Source organism: Triticum dicoccoides, chromosome 2A (genome assembly GCF_002162155.2).
Source record: "Triticum dicoccoides isolate Atlit2015 ecotype Zavitan chromosome 2A, WEW_v2.0, whole genome shotgun sequence".
Lineage (NCBI taxonomy): Eukaryota > Viridiplantae > Streptophyta > Magnoliopsida > Poales > Poaceae > Triticum > Triticum dicoccoides.
Genome location: NC_041382.1, coordinates 661,030,363 through 661,048,579, shown reverse-complemented (window position 1 = coordinate 661,048,579; position 18,217 = coordinate 661,030,363). Strand labels below are relative to the sequence as shown.

General features: G+C 45.2%; 1 protein-coding gene across 3 annotated transcripts; it reads left to right on the top strand.

The window, feature by feature from the left end:
• The first annotated feature begins 4,894 nt into the window (after positions 1-4,894).
• Positions 4,895-7,826, top strand: LOC119356053 (lipid phosphate phosphatase gamma-like). Of its 3 annotated transcripts, none has more exons than XM_037622951.1 (3): positions 4,895-5,513; positions 6,274-6,484; positions 6,762-7,480. In XM_037622951.1, the coding sequence occupies exons 1-2, from the start codon at positions 5,037-5,039 to the stop codon at positions 6,478-6,480; spliced, it is 684 nt and encodes a 227-aa protein (XP_037478848.1). In that variant the 5' UTR covers positions 4,895-5,036; the 3' UTR covers positions 6,481-6,484; positions 6,762-7,480. The 3 variants fall into 3 exon arrangements, with proteins under 3 accessions (XP_037478848.1, XP_037478847.1, XP_037478846.1); XM_037622950.1 differs by lacking the exon at positions 6,762-7,480 and adding an exon at positions 7,492-7,826 and having other exon boundaries at positions 4,896-5,513; XM_037622949.1 differs by lacking the exon at positions 6,762-7,480 and adding an exon at positions 7,487-7,826 and having other exon boundaries at positions 4,896-5,513.
• Positions 7,827-18,217: the final 10,391 nt, after the last annotated feature.

Sequence of the window (18,217 nt, the reverse complement as noted above, 5' to 3'; positions counted from 1 at the left end):
GATGAACTACCACTACTAGGGAAAAGCCTATATACAGAATCTTACTAGCAGCGCGCTATAAAATTAGGCGCTGCTGGTAAGTAGCAGTAGCGCAGGCTGTGGAAACTCGCTGCTGAAACAAGTTTATCAGTAGCGCGCGCACTCCAAGCAGCGCTACTGCTAAAATTCCCACGACGCCGCCGCGAGGCCAGTTATAGCAGCAGCGCGTTAAAATAAACAGCGCTACTGCTACGTAACGTAGCAGCAGCGCATTCAGGCAATAATCGCTACTGCTAAATTAACTACAGGTCTCACTAGCTAGCCTCATCCACAGATCACACTCACACACACTCACGGTCTCATCCTCACCCCCCGCGCCGCCGGTCCTCCCCCGTCGCCCCTCCCCCGATCTGCGCCGTTGTCGCCTCATCCTCCTCCGTCCTCCCTCCACTCGCCGCTGGCCGCCCCCTCCTCGCTCTGCCTTCCTCCTCGATCCGTCCTCCCTCCACTCGCCGCCGGCCGGCCCCTCCTCGCTCCGCCTTCCTCCTCCGTCCTACTATCTTCTCCCTCCTCGAGTCGCCCCTCCTTGTCCCTCCTCCCTGATACATTTTGATTTAGTAGGCTTTCATATGTAACATTTTGATTTAGTTGATTTAGTATGCTAGTGGATTTAGTATGCTAGTTGATTTAGTCGATTTAGTTGATATGATTCAGTTGATTTAGTAGGCTAGTTGATTTAGTTGATTTAGAACATTTTGATTTAGTTTATTTAGTAGGCTAGTTGATTTAGTTGATTTAGTAGGCTAGTTGATTTAGAACATTTTGATTTAGTTGATTTAGTAAAATGGCGCCACCACCAACACCACTATGTCGACTGTGCAAGTCAAGGTGCGCCAGCAACCTTGCAACTGGCAAGCTGTTCGGCATCTACTTCCATCCGAGTTTTCGTCATGCGGCAGTAAGAAATTAGATGAAATGTAACAACTATTTTATTTTTAGTGTTGGCATTACTGCATTGTGTCATTTTGCTTTTCTTACACAGATCATCCCATGCAATGTGAGGTTGAAATTCAACAAGCTGACAGGAGACACTGTGACATTTGAGGCTCCTGGGGGCCGTACACTATGGAGGTCGAGAAAGGACGCAATATGTCGCAGATTGGAGGAGATGGATGGGCCTGTTTCCTCACTCGCATGCGTCTTACTGGTGGTGAGTTGATCAGATTCTCCTTCAGAGCAGAAAGACCCAAGCTGGTTGTCATTTATATCAACCTGGTGGAAGATGATGAAGATGACGAAGATGATGAAGATAATGAGGACCCACTCAATGAAGATGATGAGAACCCACTTCATGAAGCCATCATAGCTCAAAGAATGAGGCTGAGCGAGGAGGAGGTGTGCAACCTATGGGACATAATTCCGCCACGTGATGACTTTGTCGGGGTGCCATTCGTGACCCGCCTGACACGTACTGCATGTAGTAATTTGATGATATATACATGTTGTATTGTTATACTTACAAATCTAGTCGATGATATATTTTAGTGTAGAGTCTGATCACATGCTTAGGCTATTTATTAATTGATATGTTTTTCTTATTCACAGATTGCCAAAGAACCTATCTGTGAGTTGTGGTATCGAGCCTGATGAAGAAGGCTCAGTTGGACTATGCCTTACCGCAAGGGGCTCTGTCACCACATGTACTTACCGCATGGGCACAGATGGTCGCACACACTTGAACTCGGTTGGGTGGAAGAGATTCCTCATTGGCAAGAATCTTCATGCTGGATAGGCCATCCTAATTACTATCAGGAACACCCACCGCCCAGGCTTGAGGATGATGATCGTCGTTGATATCATCTAGGACTACATATGTGTATGTGGCTATATCATCTAGAACTACATATGATGATCGCCGTCGATATCATGTAGAACTACATATGATGATCGCCGTCGATATCATCTAGAACTAAATATGATGATTGCCGTTGATGTCACCTTGTACTGCTTGAGGATGCATGTTGAGTATATATGAAATTGTTATCTAGTACTCCCTCGGTTCCAAATTACTCGTCGTGGTTTGAGTTCAAATTTGAACTAAAACCACGACGAGTAATTTCGAACCGAGGGAGTACTACCTAGTACCTATAATGCTTTATGAAATTGATATCTAGTAGTACCTAGTATCTGGAAATTGCAGTTTATCGAAGCCAGAATGGGGAAATGGTGAAAGATATAACAGTAGCGCTGGACCGGGAAATCGCTACAGCTAAGTAATAGCAGCGCGTTCCTGAAAAGCGCTGCCGCTATAGTCAATAGTGGTAGCGCGGGTACATGCATCGCTACTACTAAGAGTTAGCTGTAGCGCCTTATTGGTAGCGCGGGTACCCGCGCTACTGATAGGCCTAAAACCCGCGCTGCTGCTAGCCTTTTCCCTAGTAGTGTAGGGTTTAGAGATGAGATGGTGCTGGTGAAATGTTGATGGAGATGAGTCCTTCCACGATGAGAGGAACGTTGGTGGTGACGATGGCTCGATTTCCCCCCCCCCCCACGGAGGGAAGTATCCTTGGCAGAATCGCTCCGCCGGAGAGCAAAAGTGCTCCTGCCCATGTTTCGCCTCAAGACCGCGGAGCTTCGTCCCGAAAGTCTTCCTCTTATTTATTTTTCTATGGCAATTGGCTTCATATAGGAGAAGATGAGCCTCGGAGGCTTGCTGGTGGTCGCACAAGCTCAAGTGACGCACCCTAGGCTCACTGGTGGGCCCCCTCAGGGATCTTTTTCTTCCTGTATTTTTTATATATTCCAAAATAAATCTCCCATAAAATTTCAGGTCATTTGGAGCATCGGAGAATAGCTATCTCTGTTGTAGCTCTTTTCAGGTCCAGAATTCCAGCTGCCCGCAATCTCCCTCTTGTGATAGAACTTGCAATTTACGAGAGAAAGCGCATTAGAATAGCACTTAAAAGTGAAATATAACTTAAAATATAAATAACAATAAAAAAACATGATGCAAAATGGATGCCCACTAACTACCTGCACTTCCCCGAATCCGTTGTAGATGAACGTGGTAGGACATGATAGAATCCCCTCCCTCGCTGGTGTGCCCACTTCGACCAGATATTGACCGCAAAGGCGCACCTAAAATTAGGGTTTCAGATGAGTTTATGGGAAAGGGGTCCCGAAGGGCTTGAATACGGTGGGCGGATCATGATTGAAGAGCTTACTAAGAAATGCGAGCAATGCCACGATGTCGTTGGTCACTCTTCGATGGCAGAAGAATCTAGATCATCGGGGCGGGAGCTCTACATGCAGTTGGTTGGGCTTTGAGGGACAATGCGGGCAGAGGAAAGACTATTGGTGTTGTGGCGGACGTTCAGCGTTGTCATCCGTAGTTCACTGCTGGAGTCAGAGCCTGCGATGCGGGCAGGCTGCGACAATGGCTAGTCTTTGGGAGGTGGGGGTGTTGCTCAAGGTAGTGTGCGGTCTGCCGTTCACAAATGAGAGAGAGAACAGACCCGACCTGTCATATGTTGCCTCGGCCTTACCTGTCATAAGCTACCTCAGTTGCCTCGGCCCTACCTGCCATAATTTACCTCGGTCCCACCTGTCAGGATTTAACGCGTCACCACTATGGGGAGAGAGAGAGTGGCCCGACCCCACCTGCCAGGATATAACGCGCCCGGCTCGCCAAGAGGTAATGGTTAAAGGCTTTTACTGGACGACCTTGCTCCGTTTGGGCTTTTGTGAGTAGGGGTGAAGGAGGGAGGAGAAAAGTGAGCAATGTTAGATGACTGGGGTAAAACTGAGCACAACTAAGCAACCAAGGGCATGAAAATAGAAAACCCTCACTTTATACCTCTTGATGATGCCGATAAACTTTTTGGACTCTTGAAGCTTATAGGATTTATCCTACTATATTCTTTTACAACAAAATCAAATGGGGTGGGGCTTCTACCCCTGGCCGGGACAAATTTGGAAAAATAATTGTTCCACAAAGATATATTGTGTTTGTTTAGTTGATGGTTCATATCAAAATCCTTACAAGAGACTATTTGAGTAAAAGAGAACACTTTGCTGATTTAACTTGTCTTTTTTATAATGAGTATGAATATTGCTGATCACTTGCTTTTTGGTTGCATTATTGCAAGACATATTTCGAAAGATATTGTTGAAGCTTTTCACTTTTATCTCTCTTGACAATATAAATGAATTATCTTCTTTGTGGGATAGAGATAATAAGGAATATGTTATAGTTATGGCTTGTGTCGCCTTCATCTGGAGCTTATGGGCTATGATAAATGAGTTGTGTTTTCATGGAGTTGTGTGGAAAGAAATCTGAATTCTTTTGAGTAGAGTAAGTGTGCTCCTTCATAGATGGATGATTATATGCTTGGATTCTCAATCAAAAATAATGAAAGACTGCCTGCTGCTGCTGGATTGAAGAAGAGGAGAGCTCCTAAGGATCGTTTGGTGACGAAGAATAATGTGGGTGCAGGGATTGATCAACAGAACTTCTATCCAAGAGCCCATTCCAGCTGACGCTGATGATTATGTAATAGATAGCTTTTGTTGTTGAATTTTCTTTGCTCATGTTGTTAGTTGTGCTTGTGAATCTTATCAAGCTCAACTACTTTGGCTATAGCCCGAGTGTTGTAAACAGTCGTGTGTTTTGCTTGCCTTGTTTTAAATAAAATAAGGCAGGAGAAAACCCCTTTCTTAAAAGAAATTAGACAATGCTTAGTTGGATGTGCTTTTTTTTTACGGGTAGTTGGATGTGCTTTCGTGTTCTTATAGGTGTAAGTTTTCTCCATGCGGAAGAAAAAGAGACCTGCTGAAAATGGCGCCTGAACCAACTCAATCTGGATCATCAGATTCATCCGTAGCTCTAGGCTTCTCCTTGTACCCCACCCCCACGCGTCTACCGTCCACGCCCCACTTCTTCTGGCACGCGCACGCGTCTTCACGCCCCGCCCGAAAAGCGCAACGCGCAGATCCCCTATACGCGATACCCCAATCGAAGAAGAGAGGAAAAAGAAAGCGAGCTCTGCGGCGGAGCCATGTCCGGGGCCGGGGAGTACCAGGAGATGGCCGCGTCGGTGCCGCCGGCGCTCAAGGCCATCACGCTCACCCACGTCCGCTACCACCGGGGCGACAGGGTTGGCCTCTTCCTCGCGTGGGTCTCCCTAATCCCCGTCTTCATCAGCCTCGGCGGCTTCATCTCCCACTTCATGTTCCGCCGCGAGCTGCAGGGCATCTGCTTCGCCTTGGGGCTCCTCGTCTCGCAGGTCCTCAACGAGCTCATCAAGCACTCCGTCGCGCAGTCCCGCCCGGCCTCGTGCGAGCTGCTCGAGACCTGCGACTCCCACGGGTGGCCGTCCAGCCACGCGCAGTACACCTTCTTCTTCGCCACCTACCTCTCGCTCTTCGTGCTCCGGCGGTCGCCGGCGAGCCGCGTCATGGCCGCCTTCTCATGGCCTCTCGCGTTCCTCACCATGCTCTCCAGGGTGTATCTCGGCTACCACACCGTCCCGCAGGTCAGAGCCCCTGAATTTCGGATCCGATCTGCGCGGACGCGATGGGATTTTGATTATTGATTGATGCACTTTTAGCCAATGATTGGGCATTACAGTCAGATAATTTAAGACTTCTTCGAAATGCAGGATTTGCAAAACACTGGGATACTAATTGATATCCTACAGGAATCGAAGGAATAAAAAAAGTGATCTAACCTTTCTATGAATCAATCATATGGGATTGGGTGGAAAGCAATACATATGAATTTTGGCGCTTTCATTCCTTTGATCCGAAGGGCCTTCATAGGGAAAGTTTGTATGGTTGAAACCATAGGGATTATTCACATTAGAATTTGCGTATCTGTTTGCATTTGAATTTCAATTGGTTGAAATCCATCAATTGAATCATTCGGATCTAAAACTCAAGAATATTTCTTTGAAAACACAAAAATTACAGCTAAAGCGCTATCCTTATGGACTCAATAGGTGAATGAAATTCATATGGTTAATCTGTTGGACCTATCTGTTTGCATATGAATTTGAACCATAGGACAATTACATTTTGGGTGGATATGTACTTGAAAGTTGGGTATTCTCTCTTCATAGTATACTTGTTCCTGAATCAGCAGTGTGATTCGGCTTAATGGCATCATCCTTGAGAAAAGTTGGTGGTCTCCCTGCATACCTGCTTGTTTGGAACATTGTTGGTTTTATTGCTTTTATAAATGTCATGACTGCCACTAAAAAACTGACAGATATTTCAATTTGATGGGTTCATTAGGTTTTCGCGGGAGCAGTAGTCGGCCTTGTATTTGGTGCTATCTGGTACTGGTTCGCCAACACCATTCTTGCTCAATACTTCCCAATGATTGAGGAGAGCGCAATTGGGAGGTGGTTTTATATCAAGGATACTTCACATATTCAAGATGTGCTCAAGTTTGAGTATGATAATGCAAGGGTAGCAAGGAAGAAAGTTGCTACTGATTGAGGATGTAAGCCACAGCATATCTTAACTTTTTGATCATCTGGCACATCTTGCTCTGACATGAATAACCATATCTCTACATCACAAGTACTCTGTTCTGCTCTTACATGAAGTATAAGCTGTCACCATCCATTAAAATGTGCTTCAGGTATTAGCAGTTTACAAATAGCATATGTAATTAAGTGAGATGCATATCATTTTACCTAATTATTTTTATGGAAGGGTTTTAGGTTCTTTGTGATATGACTACCTCATAATTCCCACATATCAACTTCTTTCTCCAGGAGATAAAATCACCTGACCTACTCACATTATCTGCAAAGTTCAAAAAGGCACTAGGCATAAATTGTTCGTTTTGGGACCTACTTGCGCCTAGCAGTGAGGGTTTTATATCAGTACAGCACCAGCAGTGAGCAGCAGCAAAATAGCAGCACCAACAGCAAACCAAGACAAAAGAGGAGAGGGAGGCACCGAGGCAGATAGCTCAAAGGGGGAGACGGGGAGGGCTCACGGGGTTTGCCTGCCTGAAAAGAAGAAGAGCACGAGGAGGGGCGCGAGATCCGTGGCGGGCAAGGTCGGCGTCCAGCAGCCGGCGGCGTGAGGAGGGTGCGAGACGAAGGAGTTCCGACCGAGGCGAGGACGAGCTTCAGATCTGTGGCGGCGCGAGGAAGGCCCGGCGACGCAAGGAGAGGAGAGCCAAGGTTAACCCTAGACGAGCCATAATTTTGGGCTTTTGGCTCTCGTCCCGCGCCTGCCTGCCTCGCCTTCTAATTCCTGCTGACCCCCTTCCTGCCGTTCTGCGCCATTACACGTGATTTCTGGCATTCCACGCGCCTAATCGTGCTTCAGCAGGAAAGGTGCTCAGCCTAGTCATGCGTTTCTGAGCGCACATGGCCAAAGCGAGGCGTTATGCCAGCACCTTGTGCGTAGGCATGCATAAGCGCATGATTAATAGCGCCTTTTTGAACTTTGATTATCTGTCAAACCGTTGCTTATGTTCTTACTTCAGTGCAGGTTTCTGCTCATGGATTATATGGTTGGTCTATCTCAGGGAGGGTAAGAACTTGTGTGGCATGGCAAGATGTTTGCTTCGTTGAAGCTGCACGCGAACCCATGTACTCCTAGCTGGACTTTTATTAGAAGAGAAGCCCATTGGAGTTGTGGTGTTTTTTTTTTTTTTTGCTTTTCCTGGCCATAAGCCATTGTTCTTTTTAACCCCAGACCCTTGTATTCATTTGGCGATGAGTTGATTTTCGTTTACATTTGGACAAAGACCACAGCTTTTTTGTACTCGACTGAATTATATCTGTGCCATATATTGTTCATATAGATGGTGTATTTTTTGTTTACATGGGCAATGGGTGTGGTGTCCGCTGTAATCTTCACCAATGGGCGGTCTGTTAACATCCAAAGTTCCTCCCCTCCCGATGTTTATGGGCCAGTTTGGTTTATTCCGGGAGAATCGGCCCCCTCCCCAGCTTCTCCTATAATCTTCAACTCCCATCCGATTGCTAATCTTAGTTAGAGCATCTTCAATAGATGGTTCAAATTTTGACGGTCCAAAACCGAAGATGTAAAATTTGGACCACCAAAAAATGCGTTTTGGAGCTCCAAAAAAGGCCAACTCCAACAGATGGTCCAAATTCATGGTTCAAAAGAGCAATCCAATAGATGGTCCAAATTCATGGTCCAAAACCGGCCAGCAGCCGCGCGCTGTTGTTCAGCCATTGTACAGCCACACATATTGCATAAAACATGTTTTAAAACAACATAAAAAAATTTCATGTCCACAATATCAAATTATTACATAGTTCTTTAGATCCAGGAGATGAAATGCAACATAAATACAACATAGTTTTGCACAATACAACATAGTAGTTTTGAACAAACAAATAATGAATCTATGCGGATCTTTCGACATGCCATTTTTAATGCTCTTCCATCAAATCTTTCCGGAGTTGGTCATGCACATCGGTGTCTCTAATCTCGCTGTACGCCTTCATGAAACGTCTGATGCGCTCCTCTTTGCGCATGGGGTTAACACGAATGCCCATCAACTGATAGAAGTTGTAATATAAATTTTTTCCAGCTTGTTCTCAATGATCATATTATGCATGATCACGCAAGCGGTCATGATGTATCAAAGGATCTTTTGATCCCAAAATCTAGATGATCCTCGCACAATAGCAAATTGGGATTGCAAAATCTCAAATGCCCTCTCAACATCTTTTCTAGCCGCCGCTTGTGCATTATGAAAGACAAGTTCTTTCTTACCTTCAGGTTTTGGAACCGGCTTGACGAATGTACTCCACCTCGGATAGATTCCATCTGCAAGATAGTACCCATAGTTGTAGGTGTGGCCATTTTCTTCGAAGGTCACCGGTGGTGCTTCTCCATTTGCTAAGTTGGCAAAGAGAGGTGAGCGGTCGAGCACGTTGATGTCATTGCAAGAATCGGGCATATCAAAATATGCATGCCAAATCCATGTTTCATGATCAGCAACTGCCTCAAAAATGATAGTGGCATCCTTTCCACGACCCTTGAATTGTCCATGCCATGCTTTTGGACAATTCTTCCATTTCCAATGCATGCAATCCACAGACCCGAGCATACCTGGAAATCCCCGAGCTTTGTTCATCTCCAAAAGCCTCTAAGTGTCTTGAGCATTGGGTGCTCTCAAGTACTGTGGACCGAACACTTCTACCATAGTTATTGCAAATTGCTTGACATAGAAGATAGAAGTGCTCTCTGCCATCGCCAAGTTGTCATCAATGTAATCTGCCGAAACACCATATGTCATCATGCGCAAAGTGGCAGTGACCTTCTGCTCAATGCTATGGCCAAGCAACCCGGCACAGTTCCTTCTCTGCTCGAAGACCGGATTATGCCGCTTCACTTCATTGCAAATGCGGAAGAACAAGTCTTTCAACATTCTGAAACGGCGTCGAAAGTAATTCTCCGGAAAAACAGGTGATTATGCAAAGTAGTTGCGCACCAACCGTTTGTGCGCATCAATCCGTTCTCTCCGAATGAACGCACGACCATAAACGGAACCACCGTGCTTCGATTTCTTCCTCTTGTGCATGGCCACTAGCATAGCAATCTCCTCTTCTTCATGCAAATCAAATTCCTCGTCCTACGATGAATCATCCACGAAAGAGGAGTCAACCGAGCTCATCTACAATGCACACAACCACCGTCAAACATACTATCCAATCCCAAGTTAAATCATCAAGTTTTGTCATTGTTTTACCTTGGGGAATTCTGTCGAACACCTTGTGCGCGCGGTGGAAGAAGATGGCCGCCGGTTGGATTGGCTGCTGCGGACGGCTGCGGTCGGCTCCGGACGGCGGCGGTGATAAGAAATGAGCTTGGAGGCCGGCCAAGAGGAGCTTGGCGGGCGGCAAAGAATAGTTTGGCAGCCGGGCGGAGGGCTTGGTGCGGCGGTCGTGCGGCTGGCGCAACGACCGTGGACAGGCTCACGGCCGACGGGAGGAGGTCGGCGGCAGCCTAAGACCCGGCGGAGGCGCCGAATCCCGCGTCGGCTGCCTCCCAATTCGGCGGCGTCCGGCGGCTGCGAGCCGGCTACCGGCGAGGGAGGCGACGGCGGCGGCGGGGATATGGGGTGGTGGCGGCACCGACGGCGAGGTTTTGGGCGGTCGCGGTGGCGGATTCCGGCCGACTGTTCTTCGGGCGGGCGGACGGGCGCGGACGGGAAAGGAAATGAAGTGGCGGTTGGGCGTTCGCGGGCGGCGGCTGGTTTTGTACCAGATGCACCTCGTGATGTAAATTTGCACCGCGAGGTGCTGTATTTTACATCATGAGGAGGCCGCGGTCTAAATTTTTTTGCATATGGACTATTTGTTGGGACAGCGTTTTTTGCCCCAGACGGTCCAAAAGTTAGGTATTTTTACATATGGACCATCTATTGAAGATGCTTCTAGGGTCTAATTTGTTAGAATTGTAAATGAATGGGGGTTGAAGATTCTTGGAGAATTGGCCAAAAAAAACTGGCCCAAGTTATATCTTCTACCGAAAGTTGGATAAACTTGCCTGCAAGTGTCACTGAAATATACCAGCAAACTTTTTTTTTAACCATGAACCGTGGAACCATTGTTCTATTATAACTTTCATAATAAAGCTATTTACAAGTAAAGTACAGGCCAAAACAGATCAACGCCTGTTCTAGGAAAATTCATGGCAGTATTAATACAAATTTATCTCAATCCACTGTCTGAAAACATCTCTATGCTTGCTTATGACCATGCCATGTAGTATAAGCTTGACGTCACTTGCAACTTTTTTTCCGAGAAAACACAAAGGACTTTTGCGTTTTATTCCATTGAAAAGAGAGAGTTTAAGGTTACAACCCTCCTAGGAGGCTAGGAGGCAGAGTTACAGGTATTGAACAGGTACGCACGTCCCAGGTTGGGGGCAAGACTACTCTAAGCCCAACGGCGCCTACCGTATCCCAAAGTCTGGTCTCTTCCTTCATTCTACCAACTAGGGCGTGAACTGAAGGGCGCTCGTCATTCAAGATGCAGTTGTTCCTGTGCTTTCAAATCATCCAGGACTTGAGGAGCATCGCGGATGCTAGCCCTTTATGCATCGGCTTGGGCGTGACTTGTCTGCCGCCGTGCCACCAGTCCAGAAGGGCGATTTCATTGTCCGGAGGCCTGCAGGTCATGCGCATCTACGAGAGGATCTCAAACCAGACGTGGTCCGAAAAGGAGCAAATGAGTGTAACATCCCAAATTTTCAATTTGGAATGTTATACATTAGATCATCATTGCATATCATATTTTATTTGTTTTTTGTTTTGATCATAGAATTTCTACGCAACTCAAGGACCCACGGAGAGAGTTGGGAATTCATTATTTTCATATTTGAGTTGTCTCAAATTTTGAGAATAGGGTTATTTGATTTTATTTATTTTATCATTAATTATTTCTATTACAAAAATATGAGAGAGGGAATAAAATGACTTTCCCAAAATAAAGAAATATTGAGGATTTAATAATAAAATCAAATAAAATTTTATTTCGGAGTTTTTCGGTATTTTATTTGAATTTAGGAAAAATGTGCATTTTTCAAAATTGCATTTAGGCCCCAAATAAATGTTCACCTTGTGAGGCTTGATTTTAAAAGTCCGGGAAAATTTATTTCGAGATTTTTGGAGTATGTTTAGTATTTCTTTTTATTTTTATTCTGCGCGTAATTATTAAAAAAAACGAACCGATCTAGGGCCGTGTCCGACTAGGACTCCCGGCCCGTTAGGCTATATAAGCCGGGGGGAGGCCCAGCCGAAGCCAGCGCCAGCGCCAGCCCCAGCCGAACCCTAGCGCCGCCCGCCGCCCCCAGCGCCTGCCGCCGCCGCCGCCGCGCCGCCCCCCCGGCCGCCGCCGCCGCCTCACGCAGCCCGAGGTCCACCGTCGCCTCGATTTCCGCGCCGTTTTTTTATTTTATTTCGAAAAACCGTCGATTTTTTTAGTTTCTTTTTTTAAATAGATCGGTTTTTCCGGTTTATTTAAATAGCGAGCGTTCGTCCGTTCGTTCGTTCTAGCGAACGTTCGTCATTTTTCTTTTTCTCGGATTAAATCCGTGATTTTTCTGATCACGATTCCTGATCCGATTTTCTTTTTAGTATAACTTTTCGCTCGTTTATCAGAATCAGGCGATTCAAGCGCCTGGAGTTTCGTCTCGAAACCCTCTATCCATTTAACCAACTTAAACAAGTTTTTGCTACTGTAAAATTTGCCTTAGATCCAGATTAGTAGAACGAAGTTGTTTTCTTTCGCCGTTTGACTTTCGTTGCTTCTTCGTTCGAGTTGATTCTTTTTGCAAACCGGAGTTCTTAAGTTGAACCTTCTGGTTAGATATCTTATTTGAGTTTTACCCGTGCATTAGATGAGTACTTATTGTATGCTTTTTGTTTGTTTGCGATAGAGTATCCGGAGTGCACCGCTTGTTACTTCGAATCGCTAGGTTTCCCTGATCATCAGCAAGGCAAGTAACACTTTGATCATACCTTTTCTACTACCCAGTTTTATTGCATTAGTTCAATCCTCACACATTGCATGATTATGATCTAATTAAATTGTGGGATGGGAAGTAGTAGAGGTAGTACCTATTACCTGTTTATTAACCTTTGGGAGTTACTTCTACGTTTGCTTTTTATGTCATGCTATGCTAGTAGACGTGGATTGGGTGAGTGATATTCATGACAGGTGTGAGTTTGTTAATTAATGGTTTATCTAAGGTGGCAACTTAAATACACATCTGGGTGGATTGAGGCACCTGGGTATTTCAGGACTTGCCTGTTTTCTTTTGGACCGCCACCCAGGCTCAAAGGGATCATGAGACTATTCATACTAGAAACTTCTGTGTGCACCCACAAGCTATTATGGGCTCTAGCATAGTTGACTAAGTCGTGCGAACTCTTACAGTGGTAGACTAGCAGATGTAGGGGATGTAGGTGGTACGGTCTACCCGATCGTAAGGTGCTAGCATTTCTGAAAGACTATGTCTCGTTCATCCGTCTTCTCAAACACCATGTAGTGCGAGAAACCAAATGGAGGCGATCGAGTCTTGTGGGAAAAAGTGTGCAAACCTCTGTAGAGTGTATTAAACTAATCATGGTTAGTCGTGTCCCCGGTTATGGACATCTTGAGTATCTAGTACCTGGATTATCATGTGAGTCTCAACATGTTACTCTAAATTAAGTTTGTTGGGTTTTGTTTAATGATGATTACTTTAATTGGGATTGAGGATGCTGTCAACCATTCTCAATGTTTAACAACCACCATGATAGTTAAATAAAATTTATTCCTTTGCAGTAGGGAAAAATTGACTTTACGCAAAACTGTAACCATAGAGCTTTCCACCAGCCAAATATGCATATAGTATAGCAGTTTCATTCCATTACTCTCTATGTGTTACCTTGCCAGCATATTCCATGTGCTGACCCGTTTCGGGCTGCAACGTTAATGTTGCAGACTTTTCAGACGATGATTAAGGAGTTTTTAGGTCATGGTTCTATACTCAGTGATGCCGTTGGAGTTGATGGACCCACTTATCTTCCAAGCCTTCCGCTGTTATCGTTATTAGATGGCCTTAAGCCATATTTATTATAATAAGTTCTCTTTGGAGACACTCGATGTAATAAGTGTATGATTGCTACTCTATTATAAATCCTCCGAGTACTGTGTGGTGTCAACATTACTGATCCAGGGATGACACCGGAGCACAGAGATCAGACTGTTTGAGGTCTGGTCGCTACAGAGATGGTATCAAAGCACACGCTGACTGTAGGACACGACCACTAAGCTAAAGACCTAGATCACTATTCACTCTCTTCTCTTCTGACCTCTTATCTTTTCTACTCTTTAGGATGGCGGATGCAAGGAACAAATTCATGCAACCAGATGAAGATACATCCTTTGGACGACACTTGAAGGAAGTCACGAGATATCTGAACATAGGAGTACCAAGTTTCACCAGAACCTACAACGCCACTTTACCTAAAGAAGAGCGCTGGATGATTCAAGTTCAAGTTCCAGGAAGAACGTTCATGCCAGTCACAGAGCCCATAGAGTTTTCTTTTGATGCATCAACTTGGAGTCTAGGAAAGAGCATGGCAGCTCACATCGCCATGGGACGCATTGGAGAAGTCTACCGCAATGATCTCAAGGATACTATCTACCAGATTTGTGGGCGCCGAGATGAGCACTGGGAGATGATCAGCACCCGGAAGGATAGATCAATTGCAGCTTTTATCCAGGAGTTAAACCAGCAAATTCGACGACAGGAGAACCAGATGTGTGCCGACATGATAGATCTGAAGAAGGCTAAGACCAGAATCAAGGAACTGGAGGAAGAACTCAAGGCTACACGTGAAGATTATGAAGAAGAAATTGAAGTATTGGTGGACAAGAATGCTGACCTAACCATGAAGATCGGAATATTTATGGGAGGCCCTACATCAGTGGACGAAGATGAAGAACCCAAGGAGATTAGCCCGGAAGACTACATCATCATCGACGACACAGATTCGGATCCAGACAAAAGCGATGATGACTATGTTGATGAAGCTGGAGCAGATATCATGGAGTCTGCAACCGAAGAATATTTCTAGTAGACCACCTCATCAGTAGTAGTAGTCCACCATGTAAATATAATAGTCCGAGCACTTTTGCGATAGTTAGATCGATTGTATGCCCTTGTTTGTTTGAATGAAGTGAATTGTTTTCTTTTGCCTCATGTGCATATGGGTAGTATTTTCTCTTTAGACCCCCTCTATTCTTACATCTCATCTTTTCTAAACCCTCAGATGCCTCCGAGACGTGACCCCGGATTTACCTTTCCACCGGAGCTCACCCAGTTGATCCAGCAGCAGAACACATTGATGCAGTTGCTAGTCCAGAATCAGAATCAAGGGAACAACAACAACAACCCACCACCACCACCACCTGTTGATCAATTAGCCCGTTTCCTTAGGCTGAATCCGCTGGTGTTTTCCAGTAGCACCGAGCCGATAGTAGTAGATGATTGGCTCCGCAAGACAGCTAGAGAGTTGACCACAGCAGGATGCACAGATGCGGAGAAGGTGAAGTTTGCCGCACATCAGCTTGAAGGACCCGCAGCATCATGGTGGGAGAATTTCACAGTCACTTTCCCTGTCGACACTGTCACATGGGACCAGTTTCAGCAGGCTTTTCGTACTGCCCATGTTTCAGCAGGTGCTATGGCCATGAAGAAGCGTGAGTTTCGCAACTTGCTCCAAGGAGGACGGACAGTTGGCCAGTATGTGGAGGACTTTAGTAAGTTAGCATGTTATGCCCCAGATGACGTAGCTACAGATGCAGCTAAGCAGGAGAAGTTTCTGGAAGGACTGAATGATGAGTTGAGCATGTAGTTGATGGTAGCAACCTTCAATAACTACCAGGAGTTGGTAGATCGTGCCCTTATGATAGAAGGCAAGCAGCAGCAAATTGAGAACCGCAAGAGGAAGTATGGACAAGGGAAGTACAATTCAGGAGCTCGGCAGAAGCCACGTTTTACCCCTAGACCGGGAGGACATTTTCAGCATACCCATGGAGGAGGTAGCTCGCACAATCACAACGGCACCAGGAATGGTAATGGGAATGGAGGAAGCAATGGCCAGAACCGCACCAACCCATCAACCCCAGCCAAGAAGGACCTGAGCCAAGTCACATGCTTTAAGTGTTCAAAGACCGGACATTATGCCAATGAATGTCCTGAATTACAAAATGGAAATGGTAATGGAAGCTCTGGGAAGAAGCCGAACCCTTTCAACAGGGGATAGGTGAACCACGTTAACGTGGAGGAGGTTGAAACTCAGCCTGATGCAGTAATAGGTAAGTTTTTGGTTAAGTCATTTATTGCACTCGTTCTTTTGATACTGGCACATCGCATTCATACATATCAAGGGGATTTGTGGATAAGTATAACCTGTCAACCCAAGCCCTTAGGTCACCCATGTTAGTAACCTCGCCTGGAGCAGAATATATGGCTAGTCGATGGTGTGATCGGTTACCATTAAGGATTGGTAACTACGTTTTTCCCTCAGACCTAATAGTATTGGAATCCCAAGGATTGGATGTGATATTAGGCATGGATTGGTTATCAAAGTATGAAGGGAATATTGAATGCGCTAGCCAGTCAATTTTGCTTACCACCCCAGAAGGGAGAAGGATCAAGTATGTATCCCGACATGTGCCGAAGAGGACTCAAGTGAATTGCTTAATAGGAGTTGTGCAGGAGGAAGTACCAGTAGTGAAGGATTTTCCTGAAGTATTTCCAGAAGAGTTGCCAGGCATGCCACCGGATAGAGATATTGAGTTTTTGGTTGAGCTGTTGCCAGGCACAGGGCCAATATCAAATAGACCATATAGGATGCCAGCAAAAGATCTGGTGGAAATTAAGAAGCAGATTAAGGAGCTACTGGATAAAAGATATATTCGCCCAAGTTCTTCGCCTTGGGGATCGCCAATACCTCTAGTGGAGATGAAGGATAGATCGTTAAGGATGGTTGTTGATTATCGAGAATTGAATGAAGTAACCATCAAGAACAAGTACCCACTACCAATGATCAATGATCTGTTTGATCGATTGCAAGGAGCTAAGGTATTTTCCAAGATCGATCTGCGATCAGGATACCACCAATTGAAGATTCGAGAACATGATGTTCCTAAGACAGCTTTTACCACCAGGTATGGGCTGTACGAGTATACCGTTATGTCATTTGGTCTGACTAACGCACCTGCATATTTTATGAACATGATGAACAAAGTATTTATGGAGTTTTTGGATAAGTTCGTCGTAGTGTTCATTGATGATATCCTGGTTTACTCGAAGAATGAAGAGGAGCATAAGGAGCATTTGCGTTTAGTACTTGGAAAGCTCAGAGAACATCAGTTGTATGCCAAGTTCAGCAAATGTGAGTTTTGGTTGAAGGAAGTAGGATTTATCGGACACGTTATATCTGGAGAAGGTATAGTAGTAGATCCCGCTAAAGTTGATGTCGTGACCAAATGGGAAGCACCGACCACGGTTGGAGAGATACAGAGTTTTCTGGGACTCGCAGGATACTACCGGAGATTTATTGAGAATTTCTCAAAGATTGCGAAGCCTATGACTGAATTGTTGAAGAAGGATACCAAGTTCAAATAGACTGAGGAATGTGAGGCCAGTTTCCAGGAGTTGAAGAAATGTTTAGTTACTTCACCAGTGTTGATTTTGCCAGACCAGACCAAAGATTATGAGGTGTATTGGGACGCTTCACGTCGAGGACTTGGAGCAGTGTTTATGCAGGAAGGGAGAGTTGTTTCATATGCCTCAAGACAACTGAAGCCTCATGAGTTGAATTATGCTACGCATGATTTGGAGTTAGCAGCCGTAGTGCATGCACTGAAAACATGGAGACATTTCCTCATTGGAAACCATTGTGAGGTGTATATGGATCATAAGAGTTTGAAGTATATTTTCACGCAAAAGGAGTTAAACCTCAGACAAAGGAGATGGTTGGAGCTCATCAAGGATTACGATATGAGATTGCATTACCATCCCGGAAAGGCTAATGTAGTAGCTGACGCACTAAGTCGCAAGAGCCATGTCAATACACTAATGACGGGTGAAATACCAATGGAGTTAGCGGAAAATCTTCGTGAACTATGTTTGGAAGTAGTTCCTAGAGGCTATGTAGCAGCATTGGAGATTCAGTCAACTTTGATGGATAGAATCAGAGAAGCTCAGAAGACTGACAAGGAGATTGTCTCTATAAAGGAAAAACTGAGCAAAGGAAAGGCTAAAGGATTTCGTGAGGATGAGCACGACACCCTATGGTTTGAAGACCGTGTTTATGTGCCCAATGACCCGGAGATTAGGAAGTTGATTCTGCAAGAGGCGCACGATTCACCATATTCGATTCACCCAGAAAATACCAAGATGTATTTGGATTTGAAAGATATTTTCTGGTGGACCGGAATGAAGAAGGATATTGCGGAGTATGTAGCAGTTTGTGATGTATGTCAGAGAGTAAAGGTAGAGCATCAGAAGCCAGCAGGATTGTTACAACCATTGCCGACACCCGAATGGAAGTGGGATAAGTTAGGCATGGATTTTATCACGGGATTACTCAGGACTCGTTCAGGCTATGACTCGATTTGGGTTATAGTCGATCGGTTGACGAAGGTAGCTCATTTCATCCCGATAAAGACCA